Source organism: Diadema setosum, chromosome 22 (genome assembly GCF_964275005.1).
Source record: "Diadema setosum chromosome 22, eeDiaSeto1, whole genome shotgun sequence".
Taxonomy (NCBI): domain Eukaryota; kingdom Metazoa; phylum Echinodermata; class Echinoidea; order Diadematoida; family Diadematidae; genus Diadema; species Diadema setosum.
In genome coordinates this window covers 20,178,291-20,206,058 of record NC_092706.1, presented here as the reverse complement: position 1 = coordinate 20,206,058, position 27,768 = coordinate 20,178,291, and the positions used below count along the sequence as shown (strand labels likewise).

Sequence of the window (27,768 nt, the reverse complement as noted above, 5' to 3'; positions counted from 1 at the left end):
GAATTGAATACAGTATGTATTTAAAAAGACCTGAAAGTTATCGACGATATGATGTTTAGTTCATAAAGGAAAAAAACGATAGAAAAACTTTGAATGATTTTTGTGAAATTGATTTCATTTCCTACCGGTGATTAAAAGTAATATTCAAATCCATTCAAATTTCATTTTCTTTTTAATGACGTTGTTGTTGTCGTTATGTTTTGCTGGTGCTGTCGTATTCATGCATGATGCACGACAAACATTATCTAAAAATCTAATAGTTAGGCTACACTATGTAGACCTATCCATCAGAACTTTGATAATGAACGAAAACGGTACTGAACAAAGCGGAGTTACATTACATTTCAGGATAATTGCGATGACTTTGCAAAATCAAATACGAAATATAACGTACTTTTACTCGAGCTTTTTAGCATTTTTTTTTAACATTCTAAGCATTTGCACAATACTCAACAGTCTTTTCCTTTATTACCTGAACCTGAGAATCACCTCTTAAGAAGAATAAGGGTGGGTCACATTCTACAATGACCTTGCCTTGGAATTTATGTACATTGCCTTTGTGTTACCATATTAATTCATTTTCTTCAATTCAGTTTCTATCAAAAAAAAAACATCTTCATAACAGATTTTAGTAAATGTATTCAGTCGAAGAAAAATTCATCATAATAATAATGTCGTGAACACTTACCTTCGTAACACTCCACCCTCATCTCGAATTTCACTGGATAGATATATATGCCATACGTGTAGCTGAATCTGATGGGTCAGTGATATAAGCGGGAAACTCTGGTTATAATTCAAAATCATAGTCAGAAACGATTTGTTGGCTATCTTATCCAACATATGAAATCCCATCTCTTTGTTGTTGATAGATCTTATTTCATTGAGAATTCGCCTTCCATGGGGTGCCTGAATATTCCAAGTATCACGATTGGCAACGCAGCTGGCATCGCACGATAGCTCAAGTTCTAATGGCCTCCCCGAGCAGCTGAGAGTAATATCTACGGGATAAAATGATTAGGAAGATTTATTTTGCAATGAAGTGCTAAAACATGTGAGCATGATGATAGCATGACGAGATAGTGAGATAGTCCGAATTGTGGAGGTCGTGCTTGTTCAGTTCAACAACGCAATTTTCAAAGGAAATGTTCTTTGCCGCATTATTTCTTACAGCGTATTCATCATTCACTTTAGAGTCCTAGTATTAAAAAATCAACTCTATACGTACCGCTTCTAATCGACAACATGATTTAAATTGGTAATGCGTACATCTTAATCGACCAATTCAGCTGATTGTGCTACCAATCCATGTCGATGCCTGTATGAAAATTAAGATTAGACTTTTACGATTTTCCATGGATTCTCCCCATTTGTGAACATGCACTCACGCAAATGACTCCGTAGATCACCATTTAGAGCAAACAAGATACTCACTTTTTGTATCCCTTTTGGACAGCGAGAAAATGGGAGGAAAGAGGATGAAACCAGCAAAGAACCAAAGTATGAGATCCATTCTTTACCAGCTCGATCGCGATATCATCAGTACTCCACATTCGATAATTATATGTGAGAATCAATGGCTCAGATTCCACTAGATATCAGTACACATCACTGACAACTGGAATAAACGTCAAGTAAAGGTGTTCGCCCAATCTGCAGTACGTTGTGATTAAGGTTCAAAAAGGACTCCTTCGTCGATTCAAGACGATTAAAAGTGTAGCTGCTGAGGCTACATTTATTGACATCGTGAAGGAATAATGCCCGAGTGGTCGTGGTAGGATCAACTGAGCAAATCTGCCACTCAATCCCCCCTCCATCCCTCTCTCACTCTCTCTCTCTCTCTCTCTCTGGTGGTGTGTTTGCGTGTGTCTCTCTATGCAGTGTGTTCGCGAGTCTGTGTGCGTGTATGTGTGCTTGTGTGTGTGTGTGTGTGTGTGTGTGTGTGTGTGTGTGGGACTGTGTTTGTACATGTAGATAATTTATAACGTTTGCAAAATTAGTACTGCAGAATTTCATTGTGCGTACCTCTCTCACAAAATTTTCAAGTCACTTGAAAGGAAGCGAAACATGCAGAGGAACGTAACGTAACCAGTGCTGAGATTAGGAATAAATCATAATGAATGGATAAGAAGTCCAGTAGTACATGTAGTATTCATCATTATGCTTAACAAACAAACAAACAAACCCATTATCAGCCATGCCAAATCGGGAAGATTTACCGCTATTCTTAACTACATATTTTTGGATGGAAACATGACGAGTTAAAAGCCTCTTCCCGAAACTACCAATGTGCCGTGATCTCACTTTTGTTTCAAAGTCCATGTTTGAATAGGACAAATACATTGTGTTCTTCTCATTGACTTCTTGGGGCAGTGAGAAGTGAAATTAACATTGTATCTTTATGTGCATGATATCTTAAATTCTCCTACACATAAGAAATCTTGATTATGACGACTTCATTCCGAAGCACACAACAAGATACATGTTGTGACGGCATGCTGTTAAATAATAAAAAATAAAAAGAAGTAGCTGATCTTCCTTGGCCTTTATAAAAGCAGAAAAGTTCTCATCTCAGTGTACATTTCAGTTCCACTGTTGCATACGTGCATACTAGTGTCACAGTAGTTATTCTTAAAAATGGACATCCACACTACGGCAGTCACCTTCTGGACATGATAGCCTTTGATAATTGTTCCTCTTTGCTGTACTGAGCAAAGTCTTAGGCGAATACTCTTCTGCCGCTGGGAAGCCAAGTTCACCGCAGATCACTTCAGCAGCTTTGGCGGTAAATCCATCATGGCAGACATAACTGTCTGGTTTGATGACCACTAAGCCTTCAAATGGAGAGGGTCCGTCAACTAGCTTCACAGGTGGTGTTCCTCAAAAACAAATAAAAATGTTTCACTGGTAATTTGCGTTTCCTGATGATAAACAATCACATGGAATCTTGACAATTATGTATATTACCTTCACAGAAGTTGATTAATAACAATGAAAAAAATGTTGAATTTTTAGCTGTCATATGTACTATGGGTCAACAGGGTCCAAAGATATTTTTAGGCATTATATGATTATAACCCCCTTTCTATTTTATTCAATTTATTTTATATTTCCATTTCTATTTTCATTTCTTTTTCGAAATTTTGAAACTGACATTTCTAAATGCCATATAAACGTTATATTCTAATGTTTTTCCAATATTATCATCACATATTATGTTGAATCTAGAATTAGGCCTGGATACTTTAATATTTTTCTTTATTCTAATAATGAAAGAAAATTACAAAAGATTTTGAGCAGACTTGGCTGGCTGTCAGATGAAAGTTAAAGGTAAACGAATCAAAAGCATGTATGCATTGTTAAAAGTAAAAAAAAAAAAAAAAAGTTACACTATTTCCGGTTCAGAAAAAAACCCCACGTGTGTATCATATACTGTGAACAACTAATGCCATCGACCCAAAAACTTAGACTTTCTTATTTACAAAATGAAAATATGAAGTAATTCAAAAGAAGACAGACTATACATAACAGACAGGACAAACCTAACAAACTGAGTGAAATGCATTTCAGACAATGGCAGGGCATAACTAAATTTACATGCACACTGATAATAAGGAATCGGAACAAAGATGAATAAAGAATGGTTCGAAATAGTTGGTGATTCAATACAGCTGTATGGTTGTGCTGATGAGATAAAGAATATATTTCATTTTCTTGCGTTGATATTATTCGAATTCGTTATGGATCAGTCACAAACACTCCTTTGGTAGAAGACAAACAAAAAAAGTTTACATTAAGTTTACGTTAAGTTTACACGTTTCTCCGAAACATCGATAAGGGTACATTGGAGTGTGTTATAATCCCAAATTGAACAAATACAAATACTCATTACTCAGATTGTGTATTTAGAGAAAAGCGCATCAGAAAGAAAACTTGGGGGTTAGTCCGGATATACTTTAGGTCGCTTTCTTTCATAATGTCAGTAGTTTAGCTAAGAAATTTTGAAGGGCGTTTCCCGCGCTGAAACTGCGTATAAGTAAAGTGAAATCAAGGGAAGGGGATGGAATGTGCGGCCTGAGTCTATTCATAATCCCTATCTTACTTGAAATCCTTTAATAGGTACTGACTATATTCAGTATCAAAGATGCATTCTTCCGTGCTGTGTGACCATGCTCTAATGGAGTGTCGTCAAATATGATTATTATTAGTAAAGCTTCAACTGTATTGCTGGAAGTATGTACTTACTTCTCTGAAGATTCAAGAAAAATCTATTTGCTCTTATCCATTGTTTAACTTCGTGATTTACAGAGTGCAAGATGATAATCATTATTATTATTTTTTATTTCTATTTTATTTTATGTATTTATTTATTTATTTTTTTTATTTTTCTATTTTTTTTTTTTGCAGAGAGAAAGATTTTTGAATATGGCCCCTTATAGGGGACTTTCCTAAGGAACACCATAAGAAAGAATTTGGTTTAAAGTTTATTCGTTCAAACAAACGTATTGTTTCCTGTTTTGCAGGTAACTGTCAAGACGCTGCAAGGGCCTTGTCACAAACGCCATTGTGAGCTAGATTGTGAAGTAAAATTTCATGATTGATAGTGTCAAAACCATTGGAGAAATCCAAGAAGATACCAGTTAAAGGTCCTGTTTACCTTTTGGAGCAGTGATTTAAAAAATGTGCAAAATATCACTTTTGATGCGTAGGTGTAGGTCAGTTGTTTCACAAAACATCATACCACATGGAATTTTTTCAATAAAGCCTAAAATACAAGGAAATATTACTATTTTTTCTCATTAAACCGTAACTGTAGACGGTTAAGTCTGGCAAAATTGTTACTATAACTATTTTTCACATTTTGTATATTCAACAAAAATAACATCGATTATAATGGTTCAAATTTTTACATTGGTTGTTTCTATCCCTAACTCACATTTTAGGGCTATTTTGAGGCGGTAATGCTGCACGTTTTGTTCCATCTGCAAATGGGAAATTATGCCTTTAACCATTTAAATGTAATTAACCATTAGATACCGATGACTTAAACATTTTAAGTCATCGGTATCTAAAACACTCAATCATCACCAGTCTGCTATTCCTTACTGTGACAAATAAGATAATTCAATAAATAAGGCTTATCCGGGGTCAGCATAGGTGTGCAGTATTGTCGTTTAAGGTATAATCTCAATTACCATTTTTCTATTTTACGTTTATATTTCTTGTCTGAAGATAAGAATTAGGCAATGTTTTATACGTAGTTGGTATTTGCTCTTTGTCTTGTGTGTCAGTGATTCATTTCTTTCTTCTCATTGTCATTTTACAATATCATTTCTTATTGATGGAGGTCCCCACGCATCCACTTGGAGCATGAAGATGTGAATGGAAGCCAGTCGGTTGCTGCAGTGATTCTTCTAAACAATGGTGAATCGACTGCGGTATATCAATCTTATCCAATAATACATTTACAGTATTTAGCGTAATGATATTTCTTTTTTTAATTCTGCTTACAATAGTGGCTAAGAATTACTTGTACGTGACGCCAGGCCAAGTGAAATCGTAATCTATATCAAATATAATAGCTATAAAAAACCCTCGAATAATATATTATTTACTCATTATTTATCTAGCGATCCACGTTCGACAAGCTTTGCTTTTTAGTGGATCACTATTTTCCATAATCGAATCTATTTTCCGCACTCCCAGGAAGTACATGTGTATTGTTCCTCCTACTCATTGTATATTATATATATATATATATATATATATATATATATATATATATATATATATATGTTGTTATAAAATTATCTCGGATACTACATGAATCTTTTGCAAATGTTTGAACAATATTATTTCATGACATGTATACTTTGTACTATGTTTTGATTTTCGTTGATTGGAAATAAACTATGATTGAATTGATTTGAATTGAATTGAATTGAATTGAATTGAATACAGTATGTATTTAAAAAGACCTGAAAGTTATCGACGATATGATGTTTAGTTCATAAAGGAAAAAAACGATAGAAAAACTTTGAATGATTTTTGTGAAATTGATTTCATTTCCTACCGGTGATTAAAAGTAATATTCAAATCCATTCAAATTTCATTTTCTTTTTAATGACGTTGTTGTTGTCGTTATGTTTTGCTGGTGCTGTCGTATTCATGCATGATGCACGACAAACATTATCTAAAAATCTAATAGTTAGGCTACACTATGTAGACCTATCCATCAGAACTTTGATAATGAACGAAAACGGTACTGAACAAAGCGGAGTTACATTACATTTCAGGATAATTGCGATGACTTTGCAAAATCAAATACGAAATATAACGTACTTTTACTCGAGCTTTTTAGCATTTTTTTTTAACATTCTAAGCATTTGCACAATACTCAACAGTCTTTTCCTTTATTACCTGAACCTGAGAATCACCTCTTAAGAAGAATAAGGGTGGGTCACATTCTACAATGACCTTGCCTTGGAATTTATGTACATTGCCTTTGTGTTACCATATTAATTCATTTTCTTCAATTCAGTTTCTATCAAAAAAAAAACATCTTCATAACAGATTTTAGTAAATGTATTCAGTCGAAGAAAAATTCATCATAATAATAATGTCGTGAACACTTACCTTCGTAACACTCCACCCTCATCTCGAATTTCACTGGATAGATATATATGCCATACGTGTAGCTGAATCTGATGGGTCAGTGATATAAGCGGGAAACTCTGGTTATAATTCAAAATCATAGTCAGAAACGATTTGTTGGCTATCTTATCCAACATATGAAATCCCATCTCTTTGTTGTTGATAGATCTTATTTCATTGAGAATTCGCCTTCCATGGGGTGCCTGAATATTCCAAGTATCACGATTGGCAACGCAGCTGGCATCGCACGATAGCTCAAGTTCTAATGGCCTCCCCGAGCAGCTGAGAGTAATATCTACGGGATAAAATGATTAGGAAGATTTATTTTGCAATGAAGTGCTAAAACATGTGAGCATGATGATAGCATGACGAGATAGTGAGATAGTCCGAATTGTGGAGGTCGTGCTTGTTCAGTTCAACAACGCAATTTTCAAAGGAAATGTTCTTTGCCGCATTATTTCTTACAGCGTATTCATCATTCACTTTAGAGTCCTAGTATTAAAAAATCAACTCTATACGTACCGCTTCTAATCGACAACATGATTTAAATTGGTAATGCGTACATCTTAATCGACCAATTCAGCTGATTGTGCTACCAATCCATGTCGATGCCTGTATGAAAATTAAGATTAGACTTTTACGATTTTCCATGGATTCTCCCCATTTGTGAACATGCACTCACGCAAATGACTCCGTAGATCACCATTTAGAGCAAACAAGATACTCACTTTTTGTATCCCTTTTGGACAGCGAGAAAATGGGAGGAAAGAGGATGAAACCAGCAAAGAACCAAAGTATGAGATCCATTCTTTACCAGCTCGATCGCGATATCATCAGTACTCCACATTCGATAATTATATGTGAGAATCAATGGCTCAGATTCCACTAGATATCAGTACACATCACTGACAACTGGAATAAACGTCAAGTAAAGGTGTTCGCCCAATCTGCAGTACGTTGTGATTAAGGTTCAAAAAGGACTCCTTCGTCGATTCAAGACGATTAAAAGTGTAGCTGCTGAGGCTACATTTATTGACATCGTGAAGGAATAATGCCCGAGTGGTCGTGGTAGGATCAACTGAGCAAATCTGCCACTCAATCCCCCCTCCATCCCTCTCTCACTCTCTCTCTCTCTCTCTCTCTGGTGGTGTGTTTGCGTGTGTCTCTCTATGCAGTGTGTTCGCGAGTCTGTGTGCGTGTATGTGTGCTTGTGTGTGTGTGTGTGTGTGTGTGTGTGTGTGTGTGTGGGACTGTGTTTGTACATGTAGATAATTTATAACGTTTGCAAAATTAGTACTGCAGAATTTCATTGTGCGTACCTCTCTCACAAAATTTTCAAGTCACTTGAAAGGAAGCGAAACATGCAGAGGAACGTAACGTAACCAGTGCTGAGATTAGGAATAAATCATAATGAATGGATAAGAAGTCCAGTAGTACATGTAGTATTCATCATTATGCTTAATTACTTTTGTATCTGCTATAGTTGCTAACCAACAACGTCATTTGTTTATAGTATCCACGTAATGTAAGTGATCCTCAAGAGTGATAAATATCATCACCTCTTTATCCTTGTGGCTGTGTCTATTCCATCGTGTAGATTCAGTTTTGAATAGTAATACATTACAACAGATAGACAATGCATACTGCTCAGGGCCGCTGGGGGTAAAAGGACTGTATAAAGCCACTTTATTAGGGTCTTCAAAAAGGGTTGGGGAAATAATCGGAAAGAGAAATTAAACACACATGACAGCCAGCAGGTTCCGTCCTGAGATTCTTCGCCGGAGTTGAAGAGACATATGATCCATGCCCCCCCCCCCCCCCCCATCGATCCATACGCGCACATTATTGTTGTTGTTGTTATTTTAAAGATTATTGTGTAGCGGTACCTATAGCAGTGACACAACACGGTGACCTATTCCTTCTATAGTGATGCATAAACTAACATTTTTTTTTCAAAATGTAGTGAACTCATTTGTTTAGGATATCATGGGGCAAGCTCCATGCTTATATGTCTTTTATTATCATTATCATTATTCTCCTTTAGTAATATCCATCATTTTCTCAGTTCATTATTGCCCTATACATGTAAGTCTATATCATACCATAAAGACAGGGGAGAGTGAGGGACAAACAGTAACTATAGGCTACGCAACATTACAAGCATTTTATATAATAATATGAGTGTGTGTGTGTCTGTGTGTGTGTGTAAGTGTGTGTATGTGTGCATTTTAAATTTAAAGAAAATGACAAGAAAATCTCTGATATTTTACCATAACTTTGAATTTAGGGAGAAGTGGGAGAATGATGATGTCCCTGTTTACCCCAGCACCCCCATATTCAAAAATTTGAATAGCGGCTAACATCACAATTGAGCTCATTTTTGCAACATCTTTCAATTCAATTCAAAGTTTATTTCATTTTCCGACAAAACATAAGTTACACTTCTTTTGACAACAGAGAATAAGGTAAACAGAACATTATGTATTGAAAAGAATGTACAACAATTGAGGACCTTATAGTAATTATACATTGTTGTAAAAAAAGCAACAGAAGTGATCGAAGTGAAGTACATGTATAACTTTGCTTAAAGTGTGAAAAATGGAGAGACCCACTAAAAAGACAGAGCTTGTAGAATGTGGGCCCCTCTGGAAAAATAACATCAGTGGGAAGATTAATTGAAGCATCATAAATACAAAAGGAAAAAAAAAGAAAAAAAAAGAAGAAGAAGAAGTCTGGAAGCCCACTAAGAATTAGATTCACAGATAAATACATTTACTTTCATAGACGCGAACAAACATAGAAAAAGACTATAGACAACGAAACAACTACTGAAGAAAAGGCTGTACGGGACAAAACGGAATGGACAAGACTAACAAACAGAAGACAAAATAGCAAACGAAAATGCACAACAGAGACAGCGATCTCCGACAGAAGCATGTCAAGAGAAACAGATGATAGTTGTGGAGAAAAAAAAGTGATATTGTAACGCCTGAAAGGAGAAAAGCAAGGAAATGAAGGGACGTATGAACAGGAGTAAGACAGAAATTCAAGTCTTTGACGCTTTGGGCGATAGCGTAGATGGCAGCAGACATCCACTAAAAAGAATACAATTTATTCTTCAAAGAGGAAAAAAGGTATAAAGAAGGCCAAATGGCTAGTTCAGTACTGTAGAGTCATACGATTGCAATAGAAAGGACTTCAGTCTCCTCTTGAAAGAATATATAGATGGGGCGTTTTTTATATCATGATTCAAAGAATTCCAATAATTTGGGCCTATATAAATAAGTGTATTTTTAGCAAGGATCGTGCGTAAAAGGGGTAAATGAAATTCATTGGAACGCCTAGTGGGATTCAAATTCATGAAATTCTTCCGTCGAGATGTTTTCATTGCAACTGATTGACAAATTGCCCTACATCGACGTAAATAAGCACTGAATTGATCAGTGTTTTTGTAGTAGCCATGATAAAAAAATCATGGGCGTACATACTCGAGCAGGATTCGAACCTACGACCTCCTGATCACCGGACAGGCGTCATCTCCACTAGACCACCGAGCTTTCGCCCGACAGCAAGTGTTGGTTCTAATCCTTATAGCATGCAGCGGGTACTGCTTTGTTATTCAAATTCATGAAATTCTTCCGTCGAGATGTTTTCATTGCAACTGATTGACAAATTGCCCTACATCGACGTAAATAAGCACTGAATTGATCAGTGTTTTTGTAGTAGCCATGATAAAAAAAATCATGGGCGTACATACTCGAGCAGGATTCGAACCTACGACCTCCTGATCACCGGACAGGCGTCATCTCCACTAGACCACCGAGCTTTCGCCCGACAGCAAGTGTTGGTTCTAATCCTTATAGCATGCAGCGGGTACTGCTTTGTTATTCAAATTCATGAAATTCTTCCGTCGAGATGTTTTCATTGCAACTGATTGACAAATTGCCCTACATCGACGTAAATAAGCACTGAATTGATCAGTGTTTTTGTAGTAGCCATGATAAAAAAATCATGGGCGTACATACTCGAGCAGGATTCGAACCTACGACCTCCTGATCACCGGACAGGCGTCATCTCCACTAGACCACCGAGCTTTCGCCCGACAGCAAGTGTTGGTTCTAATCCTTATAGCATGCAGCGGGTACTGCTTTGTTATTCAAATTCATGAAATTCTTCCGTCGAGATGTTTTCATTGCAACTGATTGACAAATTGCCCTACATCGACGTAAATAAGCACTGAATTGATCAGTGTTTTTGTAGTAGCCATGATAAAAAAATCATGGGCGTACATACTCGAGCAGGATTCGAACCTACGACCTCCTGATCACCGGACAGGCGTCATCTCCACTAGACCACCGAGCTTTCGCCCGACAGCAAGTGTTGGTTCTAATCCTTATAGCATGCAGCGGGTACTGCTTTGTTATTCAAATTCATGAAATTCTTCCGTCGAGATGTTTTCATTGCAACTGATTGACAAATTGCCCTACATCGACGTAAATAAGCACTGAATTGATCAGTGTTTTTGTAGTAGCCATGATAAAAAAATCATGGGCGTACATACTCGAGCAGGATTCGAACCTACGACCTCCTGATCACCGGACAGGCGTCATCTCCACTAGACCACCGAGCTTTCGCCCGACAGCAAGTGTTGGTTCTAATCCTTATAGCATGCAGCGGGTACTGCTTTGTTATTCAAATTCATGAAATTCTTCCGTCGAGATGTTTTCATTGCAACTGATTGACAAATTGCCCTACATCGACGTAAATAAGCACTGAATTGATCAGTGTTTTTGTAGTAGCCATGATAAAAAAAATCATGGGCGTACATACTCGAGCAGGATTCGAACCTACGACCTCCTGATCACCGGACAGGCGTCATCTCCACTAGACCACCGAGCTTTCGCCCGACAGCAAGTGTCGGTTCTAATCCTTATAGCATGCAGCGGGTACTGCTTTGTTATTCAAATTCATGAAATTCTTCCGTCGAGATGTTTTCATTGCAACTGATTGACAAATTGCCCTACATCGACGTAAATAAGCACTGAATTGATCAGTGTTTTTGTAGTAGCCATGATAAAAAAATCATGGGCGTACATACTCGAGCAGGATTCGAACCTACGACCTCCTGATCACCGGACAGGCGTCATCTCCACTAGACCACCGAGCTTTCGCCCGACAGCAAGTGTTGGTTCTAATCCTTATAGCATGCAGCGGGTACTGCTTTGTTATTCAAATTCATGAAATTCTTCCGTCGAGATGTTTTCATTGCAACTGATTGACAAATTGCCCTACATCGACGTAAATAAGCACTGAATTGATCAGTGTTTTTGTAGTAGCCATGATAAAAAAATCATGGGCGTACATACTCGAGCAGGATTCGAACCTACGACCTCCTGATCACCGGACAGGCGTCATCTCCACTAGACCACCGAGCTTTCGCCCGACAGCAAGTGTTGGTTCTAATCCTTATAGCATGCAGCGGGTACTGCTTTGTTATTCAAATTCATGAAATTCTTCCGTCGAGATGTTTTCATTGCAACTGATTGACAAATTGCCCTACATCGACGTAAATAAGCACTGAATTGATCAGTGTTTTTGTAGTAGCCATGATAAAAAAAATCATGGGCGTACATACTCGAGCAGGATTCGAACCTACGACCTCCTGATCACCGGACAGGCGTCATCTCCACTAGACCACCGAGCTTTCGCCCGACAGCAAGTGTTGGTTCTAATCCTTATAGCATGCAGCGGGTACTGCTTTGTTATTCAAATTCATGAAATTCTTCCGTCGAGATGTTTTCATTGCAACTGATTGACAAATTGCCCTACATCGACGTAAATAAGCACTGAATTGATCAGTGTTTTTGTAGTAGCCATGATAAAAAAATCATGGGCGTACATACTCGAGCAGGATTCGAACCTACGACCTCCTGATCACCGGACAGGCGTCATCTCCACTAGACCACCGAGCTTTCGCCCGACAGCAAGTGTTGGTTCTAATCCTTATAGCATGCAGCGGGTACTGCTTTGTTATTCAAATTCATGAAATTCTTCCGTCGAGATGTTTTCATTGCAACTGATTGACAAATTGCCCTACATCGACGTAAATAAGCACTGAATTGATCAGTGTTTTTGTAGTAGCCATGATAAAAAAATCATGGGCGTACATACTCGAGCAGGATTCGAACCTACGACCTCCTGATCACCGGACAGGCGTCATCTCCACTAGACCACCGAGCTTTCGCCCGACAGCAAGTGTTGGTTCTAATCCTTATAGCATGCAGCAATTTGTCAATCAGTTGCAATGAAAACATCTCGACGGAAGAATTTCATGAATTTGAATAACAAAGCAGTACCCGCTGCATGCTATAAGGATTAGAACCAACACTTGCTGTCGGGCGAAAGCTCGGTGGTCTAGTGGAGATGACGCCTGTCCGGTGATCAGGAGGTCGTAGGTTCGAATCCTGCTCGAGTATGTACGCCCATGATTTTTTTATCATGGCTACTACAAAAACACTGATCAATTCAGTGCTTATTTACGTCGATGTAGGGCAATTTGTCAATCAGTTGCAATGAAAACATCTCGACGGAAGAATTTCATGAATTTGAATAACAAAGCAGTACCCGCTGCATGCTATAAGGATTAGAACCGACACTTGCTGTCGGGCGAAAGCTCGGTGGTCTAGTGGAGATGACGCCTGTCCGGTGATCAGGAGGTCGTAGGTTCGAATCCTGCTCGAGTATGTACGCCCATGATTTTTTTATCATGGCTACTACAAAAACACTGATCAATTCAGTGCTTATTTACGTCGATGTAGGGCAATTTGTCAATCAGTTGCAATGAAAACATCTCGACGGAAGAATTTCATGAATTTGAATAACAAAGCAGTACCCGCTGCATGCTATAAGGATTAGAACCAACACTTGCTGTCGGGCGAAAGCTCGGTGGTCTAGTGGAGATGACGCCTGTCCGGTGATCAGGAGGTCGTAGGTTCGAATCCTGCTCGAGTATGTACGCCCATGATTTTTTTATCATGGCTACTACAAAAACACTGATCAATTCAGTGCTTATTTACGTCGATGTAGGGCAATTTGTCAATCAGTTGCAATGAAAACATCTCGACGGAAGAATTTCATGAATTTGAATAACAAAGCAGTACCCGCTGCATGCTATAAGGATTAGAACCAACACTTGCTGTCGGGCGAAAGCTCGGTGGTCTAGTGGAGATGACGCCTGTCCGGTGATCAGGAGGTCGTAGGTTCGAATCCTGCTCGAGTATGTACGCCCATGATTTTTTATCATGGCTACTACAAAAACAGCCTAGTGGGATATTCATGAAATGATTGGTTTTTGAGGAACATAGAATCAAAAATAGATGGAAGCAAATTGTTGCAATAATTGTACATAAATTGGCCTAAATTATACAAAAACAGATCTTTAATTTTTAAGAGCTTGCTAGAGGCAAACAACGTGTTTGTATGAGAACGTACAGGGGAATGGCAGATAACGCGGAGGGCTTTCTTTTGCAAGAGGGACACTCTTTCAAGTAAATTCTGATGCGTGTTGCCCCAAACTAAAACTCCATAATTCAAATGAGGCAATATTAACGACGAATATAACATAAGTAATATTTTTTGTGGAATGTAAAATTTCAATCTATTTATAACACCTGTATTACGCGATATTATGTTACAAATATTATCAACATGTGATTTCCAGGAAAGTTTATCATCCACAATGACCCCCAAGAATTTAATATTTGATACTCTTCGTAGATGAGAATCATCTAAAACTATATTTGTGTTTAAACTATCAACAGTATTACTAAAAATCATATATTTCGTTTTTTGAGCATTGAGTGATAACTTGTTAGCTCTGACCCAGTTTGTCACTTTATTCAATTCAATATTGATTTTGTGAACGAGAAAATCAATATCGTTATGGGCGAAAAATACATTTGTATCATCTGCGAAATGAATAAAAGAGAGATCATCAGATACGCGACAAAAATCATTTATATAGATAATGAACAATAACGGCCCTATAATACTTCCCTGTGGGACGCCACATTTAACTTCTCTGATAACTGAATCATTATTTTTAATTGTAACAAATTGTTTTCTATCGACTAAATAACTCTTGAACCACTCCAAGGCCTTCCCACGTACTCCATAATGCGATAATTTATAAAGTAAAATGTCATGATTGATGGTGTCGAAGGCCTTGGAGAAGTCCAAGAAAATACTAACTAAATGGGAATGATTATCAATGGCATGAACTACTCTATCAACGAAATATAAAAGAGCATGCGAAGTACTATGTTTTTCACGAAAACCAAACTGAGAGTTCGTAAAAACTTCATGTACCTTCAAAAAATTGATCATTCTCTGATAAATAAGTTTTTCTAAAACCTTAGACAGTGAGGACAATAATGAAATTGGGCGATAATTGCTGACTACAAGTTTATCGCCTTTCTTAAATATTGGTATTACTTTAGCCAATTTCATTTTATCGGGAAACACACCGTTGCAAACTACTAAATGCAAACTACTAAATGCAAACTACTGGAACTCAAAAGGCCTATATAGAGAGCGCTAACTGCCTGCTAAAGCTATACGATGAAATAAAAAGCACTTTACAATGACTGCAAAAACTACAACAACAAAAAAAAAAAACCCCAAAACAAGGGTTCGAAAACATTATTCAAAATTGAACCTACCAGCAGACCTGTTGCAGAGCAGTAGTTACGGCACAAATTGTCACCTTCAGAAATTGTCGTCCCCGGCTTGAGGCGACAATTTGTGCCGGAGTTGGCGGCACAAATTTTCGCCCCTGCATAAATTGTCGCCTAGCGGCAATTTGTGCTGCTTGTGCAGTTCCCAATTTTTGACCTCGATGGCGACAAACTGTGCTGGCAAAATGAAACGTAGCTGCACAAATTGCCGTCGGCCATGCACTATAAAATGTGTGGTTGGGGTGGTTGCTCCGATGTTATCCTTGGGTGGGGTGGTTATGACTGGTAAGTTTGCGTACGTATGTGTGCGTGTTGGGGGGGGGGGAGCTGCATGGTATGTGCTGTGTGTGATTTGTAGGTGCGTATTATGTGACTTGTGTATGCGTTTGAGCATAGCTGTGTGTGTATGTGTGTGTGTTTGGAGTATAATGATACAATATGTGGAAACTGTGCATGTGTGTATAGTGTATAGTGGTTGTGGTTTGTTTGTCTGTGTGTGTACGTGTGCCTGTGTGCGTACGTGTGTCTGTTTGTGTTTGTGTTTTGATGTTTGTGCGAACGAACTTTAGGGGAGCAGCAGGCACTACTGTGGCAATGAAATGCCTTCAACGTTTATGAGCACGTGTTTATAGAGTTCACAGCTGTATTGATTTCAAAATAGTATGGTTGTGTTAATTTCAGCGGTGAGGGGGGCTAGGAGAGAGAGACTGAGAGAAAAGGCATATGTGACCGTGCACCTCAAAACGAACATAAAGTCGCACACACTGATTTTGCGTGAGGACTGAAAATAAGTGAAACGGGTCAACCTAGCAGAACTTGACTTTTTCATATTTTCTGAAAGAACGGGTCTTCTTTTACATCACGCTAAAATTTGGCATCATAAAACGGGCAGGAAAGTGTGCTTTTTTAGCAGTTTATCTCGAACATTTTTGGTAGAATAGTGTGATTATGTGTGTCTTTAGAATCCCTTTTTCATTTTTGAAAAACCTTGTCCACACTCTTCACTTTCAACCCTAATAACTTTTGAAAGGATAGTGCTACTGCTTTGAAAGTTAGCGTTAATTACGGACAGAATGTGTTAATGAGGCATGCTTAATTTCAGTTTAATCTGATAATCCCGTCATTGTTGTTACTCTGGTGGCTTACTTCCTGTTTTTTGTCCCATTCTTCCCAAAGCCAGCAGGGTTTGGTAAAGATTAAGCGCTTGAATAGACACTGTACTTCAGAGCCTCTTTTCTCAGTTCGCACTTTTCCTGAGTTTGTGCTTTCTTTCCAATATTTAGATAGGTTAGGAGAGTCCATTTGATTTGAGTTATACATCATTTTAAAGCTTAAAGTCTGCTCTTTCAGAATATGGTCTTAACTAAAAATTCATGTCTGGCGACTTTTTGTTTGTTTTGAGGTGCAGGGTCACATATAGACTATGGGATGACTCCCCCAAAACGAGGGATCTAGGTAGCATCCCTAAATGTTATCTGTCTTTGTTCATTTTTTTTCCCACTGCAATAATAGTCTTCCATCAGTCTTAACTTAAACTTCCATATCACTTTTCTTTGTCCCCGAATAAGTTTGGCATGCTTTATGCATGAGCGAATAATTTCGACAAACCGTCAATAATTCCTCAATCGTTAGTTGATTTTAGCACAAACGAACTGCCGTAATTATGCACACCCCAAATACATACGTATTTATAAACAAACACCAACAAACACTCAAACAAATCCTCATAATGCATATAAACCACCTCAACACACATTCTTCCTTAATATGTAATAACACACACACACACACACACACACACACACACACACACACACACACACACAGAGACACACACACACGTGTGCCCGAACGTACACTCAATCTTCATGTGCGCTCGGACATACACACTTCCTTGAAACCTCACCGTGACTTTTTACATGGCTTGTTTGCGTGGATGTAGCCATTAAGTTATGTGTTGGTGTTTCAATGACTATGTCAAGAATTATATTACCCGAAAAAAAAAAAAATGCGCTTCGAGGGCGGGCGACAATTTGTGCCGTCAGCTCCATGCACAAATTGTCGCCTGTTTCAGGGGTTTGACAATTTGTGTCGCAACAAATGTACATCTTGGGCTCGCATTGCAAGAACTATAGCCCAATGATTGGTTTACTGCGTTGGGCGTGTCTGTCTTTTCTCATCAATATTCATTATTCATGAATGACTGTCTTAGGACAGGCTTAGGACAGGCTTAGGACAGGCTTACAGAATACCGATTTTTTCTGTCCTTACAGAATACCACCCAAGAGAGTTTCAGGTATGATTAAATAATGTGATATCATAGTAATGGTGTACTTCCTCATATTGCAAAATAACTTCATTTAGACAATGAAAAACCGAGCCATAAATGATAACCATGAGAAACTCGACTCTGAAATTGAGTCAGAACTATTAGAGGAAGGAGACTCAAAATCGCTTATTGCCTATACAACGTGTAAACACACAAACGTGGCATACTTTAGAAGAGCTTTGTAAGTGTTTTGATATATATTACAAGGCAATTCCTGGCTTTGAAATTTAGACATGAGGGAAAAAAAATGACATTTTTATTTTTGTTTTGAAGTCGCAGACTTGCAATTCCAGTCAAGCCTCTGATGTTGTAGTTTTTTTTTTCATTTCCTTTTCAATTTGCAACCTCGCAAGAACATCGAGTGATTCAATAATATTGGTTTTATGATTTTGACGTTGACCCTTACTACATGTATGACATACTCCTACTTGGACGTATCCAAACATACTTAAGATGGGCTAGAACTAACAATTTACAGTTTTTTGAATCACCATGTAAAATACCTGTGAAAGACGGAATTTCCGTTAGGATATTGAATTCCCTGTTTAAATGATTCGATGATGTATTTATTACAAGATTGAGGATATCACTAGATACTTTAAAGTTGATTCATGGGTAAACGACGTGATAGATGCAGAAAACGATTTCTCCCTATTCAGGATGCAACATGACAACTACAGCGACACAACATACAGAACACAGCATTAAACAGCCTTTTGTACTTAACGTCAAACTTTAAAGGAAATCCTGGAATTTCTCGACCCCCATAAAGTTCTGAATTTCAGTTATCATTTCATATTATGTATGGGTATGAGTGTCTGTGTGTGTCATCAGCATATTGTTTTCCTAATGTTAGTTAAACAGTACTAAAAATATTTTTAGTGAAGGAAAATGTTTGCTCGAGATTTTTAGGAAGAATAATGATGATATGGAATGATAACGATTACCGTATGCTTAACATATTATGCCTCATGCAACAGTCCTACTCATGAAAATGAATCGACTCTTTCATTTACGCAAATTTGCAAAAACGTATACAATTTAATTCGTTTATTATGTTCATAATAGGAATCTGTTTTTCGACTAAAAATGCACATTTCATAAAGTTATACTTTTCACAAAAACAAAAGACCAAACGGAACCTTAATAAAAGAATCAATTAGTCTTCTTAATGGAAAAGGGATCCTTAAATAAAAGAAATTTGCAAAAATAATAATACATGTCAAATAAGATATAACGTTATAAAAAGTGTGCATGCGTAAGCTAATTGAACGAGTCACTTTCTTATCGAGGTTCAGTTCGAGATGAGGAGTTTAAGGTCATTTTAGGGTCATTTTCATCGCCAAGATAAACGATGAGAGAGATTCACGGGATATAACGAACGAAGTGACAATAGGGTGAGATAAATGAGAAAGTATTTAAGTGTTTCATACAAAATATTTAAGAGCCTGTCGTGAAATGTGTTTTCTTTTAAATGTAAGAAGTTAAACTGGAAAGGGCTTTATGATATTCTGTTGGAAACTATTGAAATCAGTTTCAATGATTCAAAATATGAAGAGTTCGGTTTCAAAAGGTCCTACATCCATAATCTTAAATTCTGAGAAAAACCTGATTTTTTTATTATTATCATATTTAGCTAGCTCAGACTGGAATGATATTTCCCCCTGTTATACTGCTCAATGATACAACACAAAAACTATTCTCTAAGAAAATCCAGGTCCGTATATTTAGTTTAATGAAATAATCATTTTATATTTTGGGGGATGTAGTACCTTTTGAAACCGAAACTGAATGTAGTACCTTTTGAAACCGAAATTTCACATACAAGAGATATATTCAGTGTGATGTTATGACGGGTGCTGTTCGTTATTCCGAAGGTTCGCTATTCCGAAGGGTCGTTATTCCGAAGGGTTGTTAATCCGAAACACGCAATTCCCTATACCTAGAGGTGCGTTAATCCGAAAACGAAAAAGGGTTCGTTAATCCGAAAATTTGTGGCGTTATTCCGAAGGTTCTTTATTCCGAAGATTGGTTAATCCGAAAATGAAATTCGGAACAATGAACCTTCGGAATAACGAATCTTAGGAAAAGAGAACCTTCGGAATAAAGAACCTTCGGAATAACGAGCTGTAACCGTTATGACATGTTTCGCGGATTTATTTTTCCAGCAATGGTGTTGATGGGGATTGCATAAGAGGTCAAGGGGCCCTAGGTAATTGATGATGCACTGCCCTATTTAGCAGCAAGAATAACAAACCAATGTGCACAGCTAATGCCCCACTTCTCCCTTGCTGACCAATATTTTGAATGATTGTCATTGCATTCAATCAATTTTCACATGCTTCAAATGTTCTGGATCAATCGAGCATGGGGGGCGATCAATTACGCGTAAACGATTACAGATGGGAAGGGGTCACAATATCTCACCAGGTGATTTTTCTCTACCCTTTTCTCCTTTTGTTTCTCTCTCACGAGCTTTATCTCATGATTTCTGTTCATTTTCTTCTTTATATTATTTTTTGGCTATTTTCTCTCTGTGAATCCTCCCATCACGTGTCTCAAGAATACTATATTCATTATCTTTTTTTTTTCTTCATTCTCATTCTGGTATGTTCTTTATCAGGTAAGATAAATCTGATAATCTCAAAGGTGATAAAATCAAGAACGTCGATGAGTAACACTACCACCTATGCTAAAAACACATTTGGTATTACCTTTGTGATATTGTAAAAATGTCCAGTAAAAATGTCATTTACAAGAATGATTATGAATCTAGTTTTCAAAGCTTCTTGCCACTACTTACTTTCCAGCCCTGGTACTTTACATTATGCACGTATAGAATGCCACAGCATACCCACAGGTAAAGCACTGTTGGTAGGGGTGTCAGATTTTCATGCCATTGTATGCATTTAACAAAGTAAATTTGCTTTTAGACTAGTTGTCACACACCCATTAGCTGAACAGCCATTTATATAAGACATAGTCCATATCTACAAAGTGTTTGTACCTAATTCTAGGGACAATTTATGGCTCAAACTCAACACCCTAGCAGTTCGCAACGCACAGTACGGGTAACTAACAGTAATACAGTACATGGGACTACATGAAAGTAGCGTAATTTCCCCAGTCTCTCCACCGTTTCTCCTTTGCCCTTGTCTACTGCTTTTAATTCCCGATCCTTTTCTTGAGAAGGTTTGTTTTGTCAATGAGTTCTCCTTCATTTTCCTCCATTGCTTGATCAAAATGTGATGAGTTTTTCAAAAATTTGCGTGGTGATTTTGACAGAAAGCCAAAAAGCCAAAAGCCAATTTCTATTGTTTACAGATTAAGTCAGTAGACAATGGTAGAGGGTCAAGTGAATGCTGCTCTCTGATTGGTCAGTTTCATTGGAGTGGATGTAGTACCTTTTGAAACCCAACTAAAATGGATGTAATACATTTTAAAACCGAACTGATTTTTAAATGTAATTTTTAAACAATTTCTAGTTGGAAATTCAGCTTTTAGGTAGTACATATTGTATAGGTGCTAAAGGTCCTAAAAATGAGTACATCAAGACCAAAAAGTAGATTTTGATTGAAAATGGATGTAGTAACTTTTGCAACTGAGCTGTTCATATATTGAGGCATATATCATCTAAAACTCAAAAAGGAGAACTTAAAACTGAAAAGTAAAATTCGTACCCAATGATATCTATTGCCCAAAATCATTTTTGCAATATGCTTCCACTCTTAAAAGCAGATGATCGAATGAATGTGTTTCCAAAAAAATACAAAGGTTACACCTAGAGGTTCGTTAATACGAAAATGAAAAAGGGTTCTTTAATCCGAGTATTTGTGGTGTTATTCCGAAGGTTCGTTATTCGTGAATCCGAAAATGAAATTCGGAATAACGAACCTTCGGAATAACGAATTTTCGGACTAAAGAGCCTTCGGAATAGCGAGCTGTAACCGATATTTTGTAACATCCATTATATAACATTCTAGTGCAAATGAATTATTCTTTGTCTACTGAAGATGAATATTTCATCAATGAATGAGTGGAATTTCTTCGAAACTAAGAGATTCCTGGTATTATAACATTCGTTAAATTTTTTAGAAGACACAACATGAACAAGTTTAAGATCATCTAGTTGGAGGAGAATACACCTCGTCATTGCCACACCTTCTGTCTGTATAAACACCTGTTACCTAGGATGTCCCTAAGAACATGTTATTCGCGATTTATAACTCCTTGATATTATCGTACATTTCATATTGCAACGTTGTTTGGGCAACAAAAAAAAAGTCACACTGATAGATTGTAGTATAACACTTATACAAAGGAAAACTTTACGTGTATCATGCACCAGCTCGGGTTATTGGGACCATTCAGAGCCTTTCTTCGTAGAATTAAAAAAGACTCAAGGTAAATATCATTGTTTGCTTGTTTGTTTTGTTTTCTTTTTTGTTGCAAAACACACTCTTTATGTTTTGCTTACATAATGGTCAGTTGCCATCTCGTTTTTTTTTTCCTCATTATTTCCGTTTAACAAGGACGTACATTTTTATCCCACAAGACAATCTGATAAATTGCATTCATATAATCCTAAAACGGCGACGCCTCTGAAATTTATCAGACACACCGCAATCGACATTTGCAACTCTTCTTTCTGAAATTCGAAGTTTAAATTCCATGTACCTTTAGAATAAAAACAACTGTAAAAACAGTGTTGCTCTGTGGATACGAGTAATTTCATTGTCATTTTAAATGTACTGTAGATGAAATTCCTTCGTGGAAATATCGCCGCACTTGATCTATTACGTAATCATGTAACTGACCATGACCTGCAGCTGCTCCACTGTCAAGCCTTGCTGATCAGTGATCCAGGTAAACAAACTTTGTGTAAACCTTGAATGAAAGCAGACAGACCTCTCCTTTCATTTTTTTTTTCTTTCTTCCACCCTATCTCTACGCAGGTCATCCCCCTCCTCTTTTTTCTATGTGTATTATGTACGAGGGCTGCAAGCAAAATCCTCAAGCTACGCTTGAGCTGTAGCCATTCTGTATAATTCATAGTATTGCAAATACTTTTTTTTTTCCTGTAAATTGTAAAGGCAATGAATAAAAGAAAATATTATAACAACTATGTTTATGTGTATGTACGGCACCAACAATGTATGTATACATGTGCATGTGTGTGCATGTACAATGATAATACAGGAACCAATACATTAAATTAAATCAAATCAAATCTAATTCTTGAATAACACCTGTCGCTCGTATTGTAGTTATTGATAACCAAAGGACAAGATTCCTCGGTGCGTTTTACGTAGACAGAGCACATTTCCACGACACCTCTCCACAACACCTAATACTAAATATGATCAATTTAAAAGTGGCGGGGAAACTCTTTACCAATAGTAAACAATCATAACATGGTTAAGTGAAGTGATATATCCTACAACTTCTACAATACACCATCAGCAGATATTCAAAATATATATATAAATATATTCGATTTTAAAAGTCTACTGTTACAATTACTGGTAGAAAATATGATTGCATTACACCAAATGCCTTAAGGTAACCTCAAACACGGCAATGGGAAGTTTGTCAATGGATGCTTACAACATACATTAATTCAGAGTTACAAGGACAATTATTGCGTGGTTTACAAGTGAAACATAAGGATTACTTTTTTCTAATACATATCTATACGTGGATGATAATGTGTGTTATGGTTTTGTCAATGTCTCATGCACAATACTTAATAATCTATCTTACTACTTAATACTTAATAGATTACACTTTCCTCGTTTTGTCCAAAGTCGCATTAAGTGGGGTTTTGCAGGTATCAGTCGCATTATCTAAAATCTCATTCATTCAGTACTGATGGCGGATGACAGAGCAGTGTTGTCCCTTCGTAGTCTACCTCCGTCAGAGTCGTGACTGACATGTTCTTCCTCGCTCTCTGGACATTATGTCGAGCTTGGGCAAATTCGCCAGAGTTGCTTTACTTGGAATATTCGCTGAGCAGTGCTGTTGCGACATAAATTATCGCCCCCGGCTCGGGGCGACAATTTGTGATGGAGTCGGCGGCACAAATTGTCGCCCGGTCACAAATTGTCCTCTGGCGACAATTTGTGATGCTTGTGCAGTTCACAATTTTTGACCTCGATGGCGACAATTTGTGATGGCAAAATGAAACGTACCTGCACAAATTGTCGCCTCTTGGGTGGTTGCTCCGGTGTTATGCTTTGGTGGAGTGGGGTAACTGGTAAGTTATGCGTATGTGTGTGGAGGGGGGGGGGGGGCTGCATAGTATGTGCTGTGTATGATTTATAGGTGCGTATTATGTGACTTGTGTATGCGTTTTCGCATAGCTGTGTGTGTGTGTGTGTGTGTGTGTGCGCGCGCGCTTGGAGTATAATGATACAATACGTGAAAACTGTACATGTGTGGTGGTTGTATAGTGGTAGTGGTTTGTTTGTCTGTGTGTATACGTGTGCCTGTATGCGTACGTGTGTCTGTTTGTGTTTGTGCTTTGAGTGTGTTTTGAGCATTGTAATTTAATATCAATCAAACTGAAAAGAAAGTCTTACCACACAAATCTTCAGCAGCAGGCACTACTGTGGCAATGAAAATGCCTTCAACGTGTATGGGCACGTGTTTATAGAGTTCACAGCTGCGTTGATTTCAAAATAGTATGGGTGTGTCAATTTCAGCGGTGAGGCGGGCTAGGAGAGAGAGACCGAGAGAAAAGGCATACGAGAGAGGTACCCTCCCTAAATGTTGTTTGTCTTTGTTCATTTTTTCACTGCAGACATATTCTTCCATCGGTCTTAACTTCAACTTCCATATCACTATTCTTTGTCCCAGAATAAGTTTGGCATGCGTTATGCATGAACGAATAATTTCGATACGCCGTAAATAATTTCCCAATCGTTAGTTGATTTTAGCACAAACGAACTGCCATATGCACACCGCAAATACATACGTATTTATAAACAAACACCAACAAACACTCAAACAAATCTTCATAATGCATATAAACCACCTCAATACTTTTTTTTTTGTTTCTCCCTTATATTTATTGATTTCATTCAAATCATTCATAAATCAACCCATTCTGGGTGTAACATGGAAAACGGTACAAATGCAATTCAAAACACAAACAAATCCATTTGTCAATTTATACTACAAAAATTAATAATCTCACTTAAACATAAATAACTCGATTACAAAATTTTATCAACAAGTAACAATCCTCACTCTATGTTTTTTTAAGGCCTATACAAGTATGTGATGTTCTCAAAATTGTATAAAAAAAAAAACAGGTAAAGTCCTGGATATGATGATATTGATAGTTATGTTATAAAGAGGAGTATTATTTTATTTGTAAATCCCTTGTGCAATATGTTTAATACATCTTTAAATGATGGTGTGTTTCCAAAGTGTTTAAAAATAGCAAAATTTATTCCTGTCCACAAAGGAGGTGATAGACCTATTTCACTTTTATCTGTTTTTTTCGAAGATATTTGAACGGTTGATATATAATCAGCTGATGATTTTTTTACGCGAAAGAGATATTTTATATTCGAAACAATTAGGTTTCAGAAAAATGTATTCTTCATACATGGCTTTAATGGAATTAAGTAATATAATAGCAGTCTTTTGAAAATAAGACGTTTTTGATTGGATTATTTTTAGATTTGTCTAAAGCTTTTGATTGTATGGATCATAGTATCCTTATCAAAAAGATGGAAATATGTATTAGAGGAACTGCATTGAATTTGTTTCGGAGTTACTTATGTGACAGAGTGCAATATGTGTCCATAAATGGTAGGTCCTATATCGTCTATATATCGTTGTGTAAATATAGGTGTTCCTCAGGGATCTATTTAGGGCCTTTATTATTCCTTACATATGTTAATGATTTGCATTTTTCAAGTAAGTTACTTCATACTATTGCTTTTGCAGGTGACACTAGTTTATTTTTGTCTGGCTTAAATTAAACGTGGATAAAACATGTTGTATGCTTCTTAAGCCTAGAAACAAATATATTGTAAATTAAGTTGCTATATGTATTAATAATTGTAAGATTTCTTTTGTTAAGTCAGTGAAATTTTTGGGTGTAGTAATTGATGAAAAATTAATGTAAAAGGAACATATTGATATGGTGTGTGTGAAAATAAGGAAAACATTTGGTGTTATGAATAGGCTAAAGCATATTTTACCTTTTAACATACGCGTTAGACTTTATCAAACCTTGATCTTGCCGCACCTTACCTACTGCAATATTATCTGGGGGAACAGTGTAATATACCATTTGAATAGAATTTTAAATCTTCAAAAGCGTGCAATAAGAATCATAACGAACTCGAAACCACATTCGTATTCCAGTCATCTGTTCGAAAAATTAAATTTTCTGCAAATATTTAATGTCCCAAGTCCCAAACTGTGTGCTGTATGTATCTGTCTGGAAATGATATGTTGCCATTTTTTTTTTTTACATTTTGATTTTGTAAAGAATGGTGAAGTAAGTAGATATCGTACAAGACAGGCGGAAGATTATAGATTGCCCAATTTCAATTATGAGTTCTCAAGATCCACAATATTATTTATCGGCCCTTAGATGTCGAACAGTCTCCCAAATGAAATCAAGCAGTGTGTCTCTATGTTTGCATTTGAGAGAAAATATAAAGAATATATTATAAAATTATATACGTGCAATAATGCCTTCCTGCAATAATCCCCTTTATGCTTATATATGTATATATCAGTAGTTTTCGTTTTGTCTTGTTTTGATTTGTTTTGTTTTGTTCTTTTTTTTGTATTGTGTCATAATTGTTACTTTTTACTAGGGAGAAACCTTGACAGGTCAATGGCCTTTGCTTCTTCCTCCACACTCTGTATTGCATATGATTGACATGTTGTCCTGTATTGTTCATTCTTTTTTTTACCAGTTGTGCAAGTTGTGGAAATAAATGAAATAAAATGAATGAAATAAATCAACCCTACTACCATTTTTTTTTCACTAGAAAGTTTTGACATATACCACACCTATATCCCTTGAATATATTGGATCATGTAACTCCTTCTCACTGTAGTTAATACAAGGGCATATACATTAAAAAAACCCAATGCTTTATACAAATCTAGAATTAAATCATTCATAAAAAAAACCCGACCAACTCTTCCCCTCCCTACCGAAACAAATCTACATCTATCCTAAATATTAAATCCTACCAATATTTGTCATACCATTTATAACTGTCCTTCTTCAATAGAATCCCCATCCCACCAATCCCCAATTAACCAAAACCTTAATCATCCCACACCCACATTCACCAACCCACACACACACATACACACACACCCACACACACACCCGAACCGACACCACCTTCTTTCCTGATGAAACGACTTCCCAATGTTGATACGAAAGATATAATGGACCGTATGCATAAAAGCAGCATCCGCCCGCACGCAAGCACCATTCCGATTTCAAATACCAATTCGTCAAACAATCTCATCAAACTCAAAGCTGCTAATAAAACCAATATAACGTTTAAACTCCGTCACAAATTTTCGCCTGTTTCAGGGGGCGACAATTTGTGACGGGACAATTTATGTCGTAACAAGTGCCATGTTCACATCGGACGTATCAACATGTCTGCCGTGGTCGCTGGAGATGTTCGTTTTCTCATCCGGTCTGCGAGTGCAAACACCGTCAATCCTAATGTCAGAATGTGACGAAATAACAAAAATCTCTTCCGTCCTTCCGTTGGGTTTGGCGGCAATGTTCGGCGTCCTGTCAACCGTGCGGTCTTTACCTAATACTTGTTAGTTTGCTCCGCAGCTTTTGCTCTACCGGATGAACAAACCTGTGTGCTAGTGAGTCATGATCTAAGGGTTACTCTAACAACGCAATGACAGGCAATCTCACCCCATGATGACTACATTGCAAAAGGATGCGCAACTTTATGACATCACACATAAACTACATCATACATCAGTGACAAGGGAAGGCTTGCATTGGGAATTTACTGCCAATGATGGCGCTATTTC

The 27,768-nt window shown here is 37.2% G+C and overlaps 1 protein-coding gene across 1 annotated transcript in view; it reads right to left on the bottom strand.

The window, feature by feature from the left end:
* LOC140245199 (uncharacterized) overlaps window positions 1-27,651 on the bottom strand; it is a 36,508-nt gene extending 8,857 nt beyond the window's left edge. Inside the window, exons 1-2 of the mRNA XM_072324789.1 lie at window positions 27,647-27,651; window positions 689-756 (exon numbers count right to left, since the gene is read on the bottom strand). Of these exons, the coding sequence (XP_072180890.1) occupies window positions 689-756; window positions 27,647-27,651 (73 nt within the window). The remainder of the gene's footprint in view (window positions 1-688; window positions 757-27,646) is intronic.
* Between the last annotated feature and the right edge of the window lie 117 nt (window positions 27,652-27,768).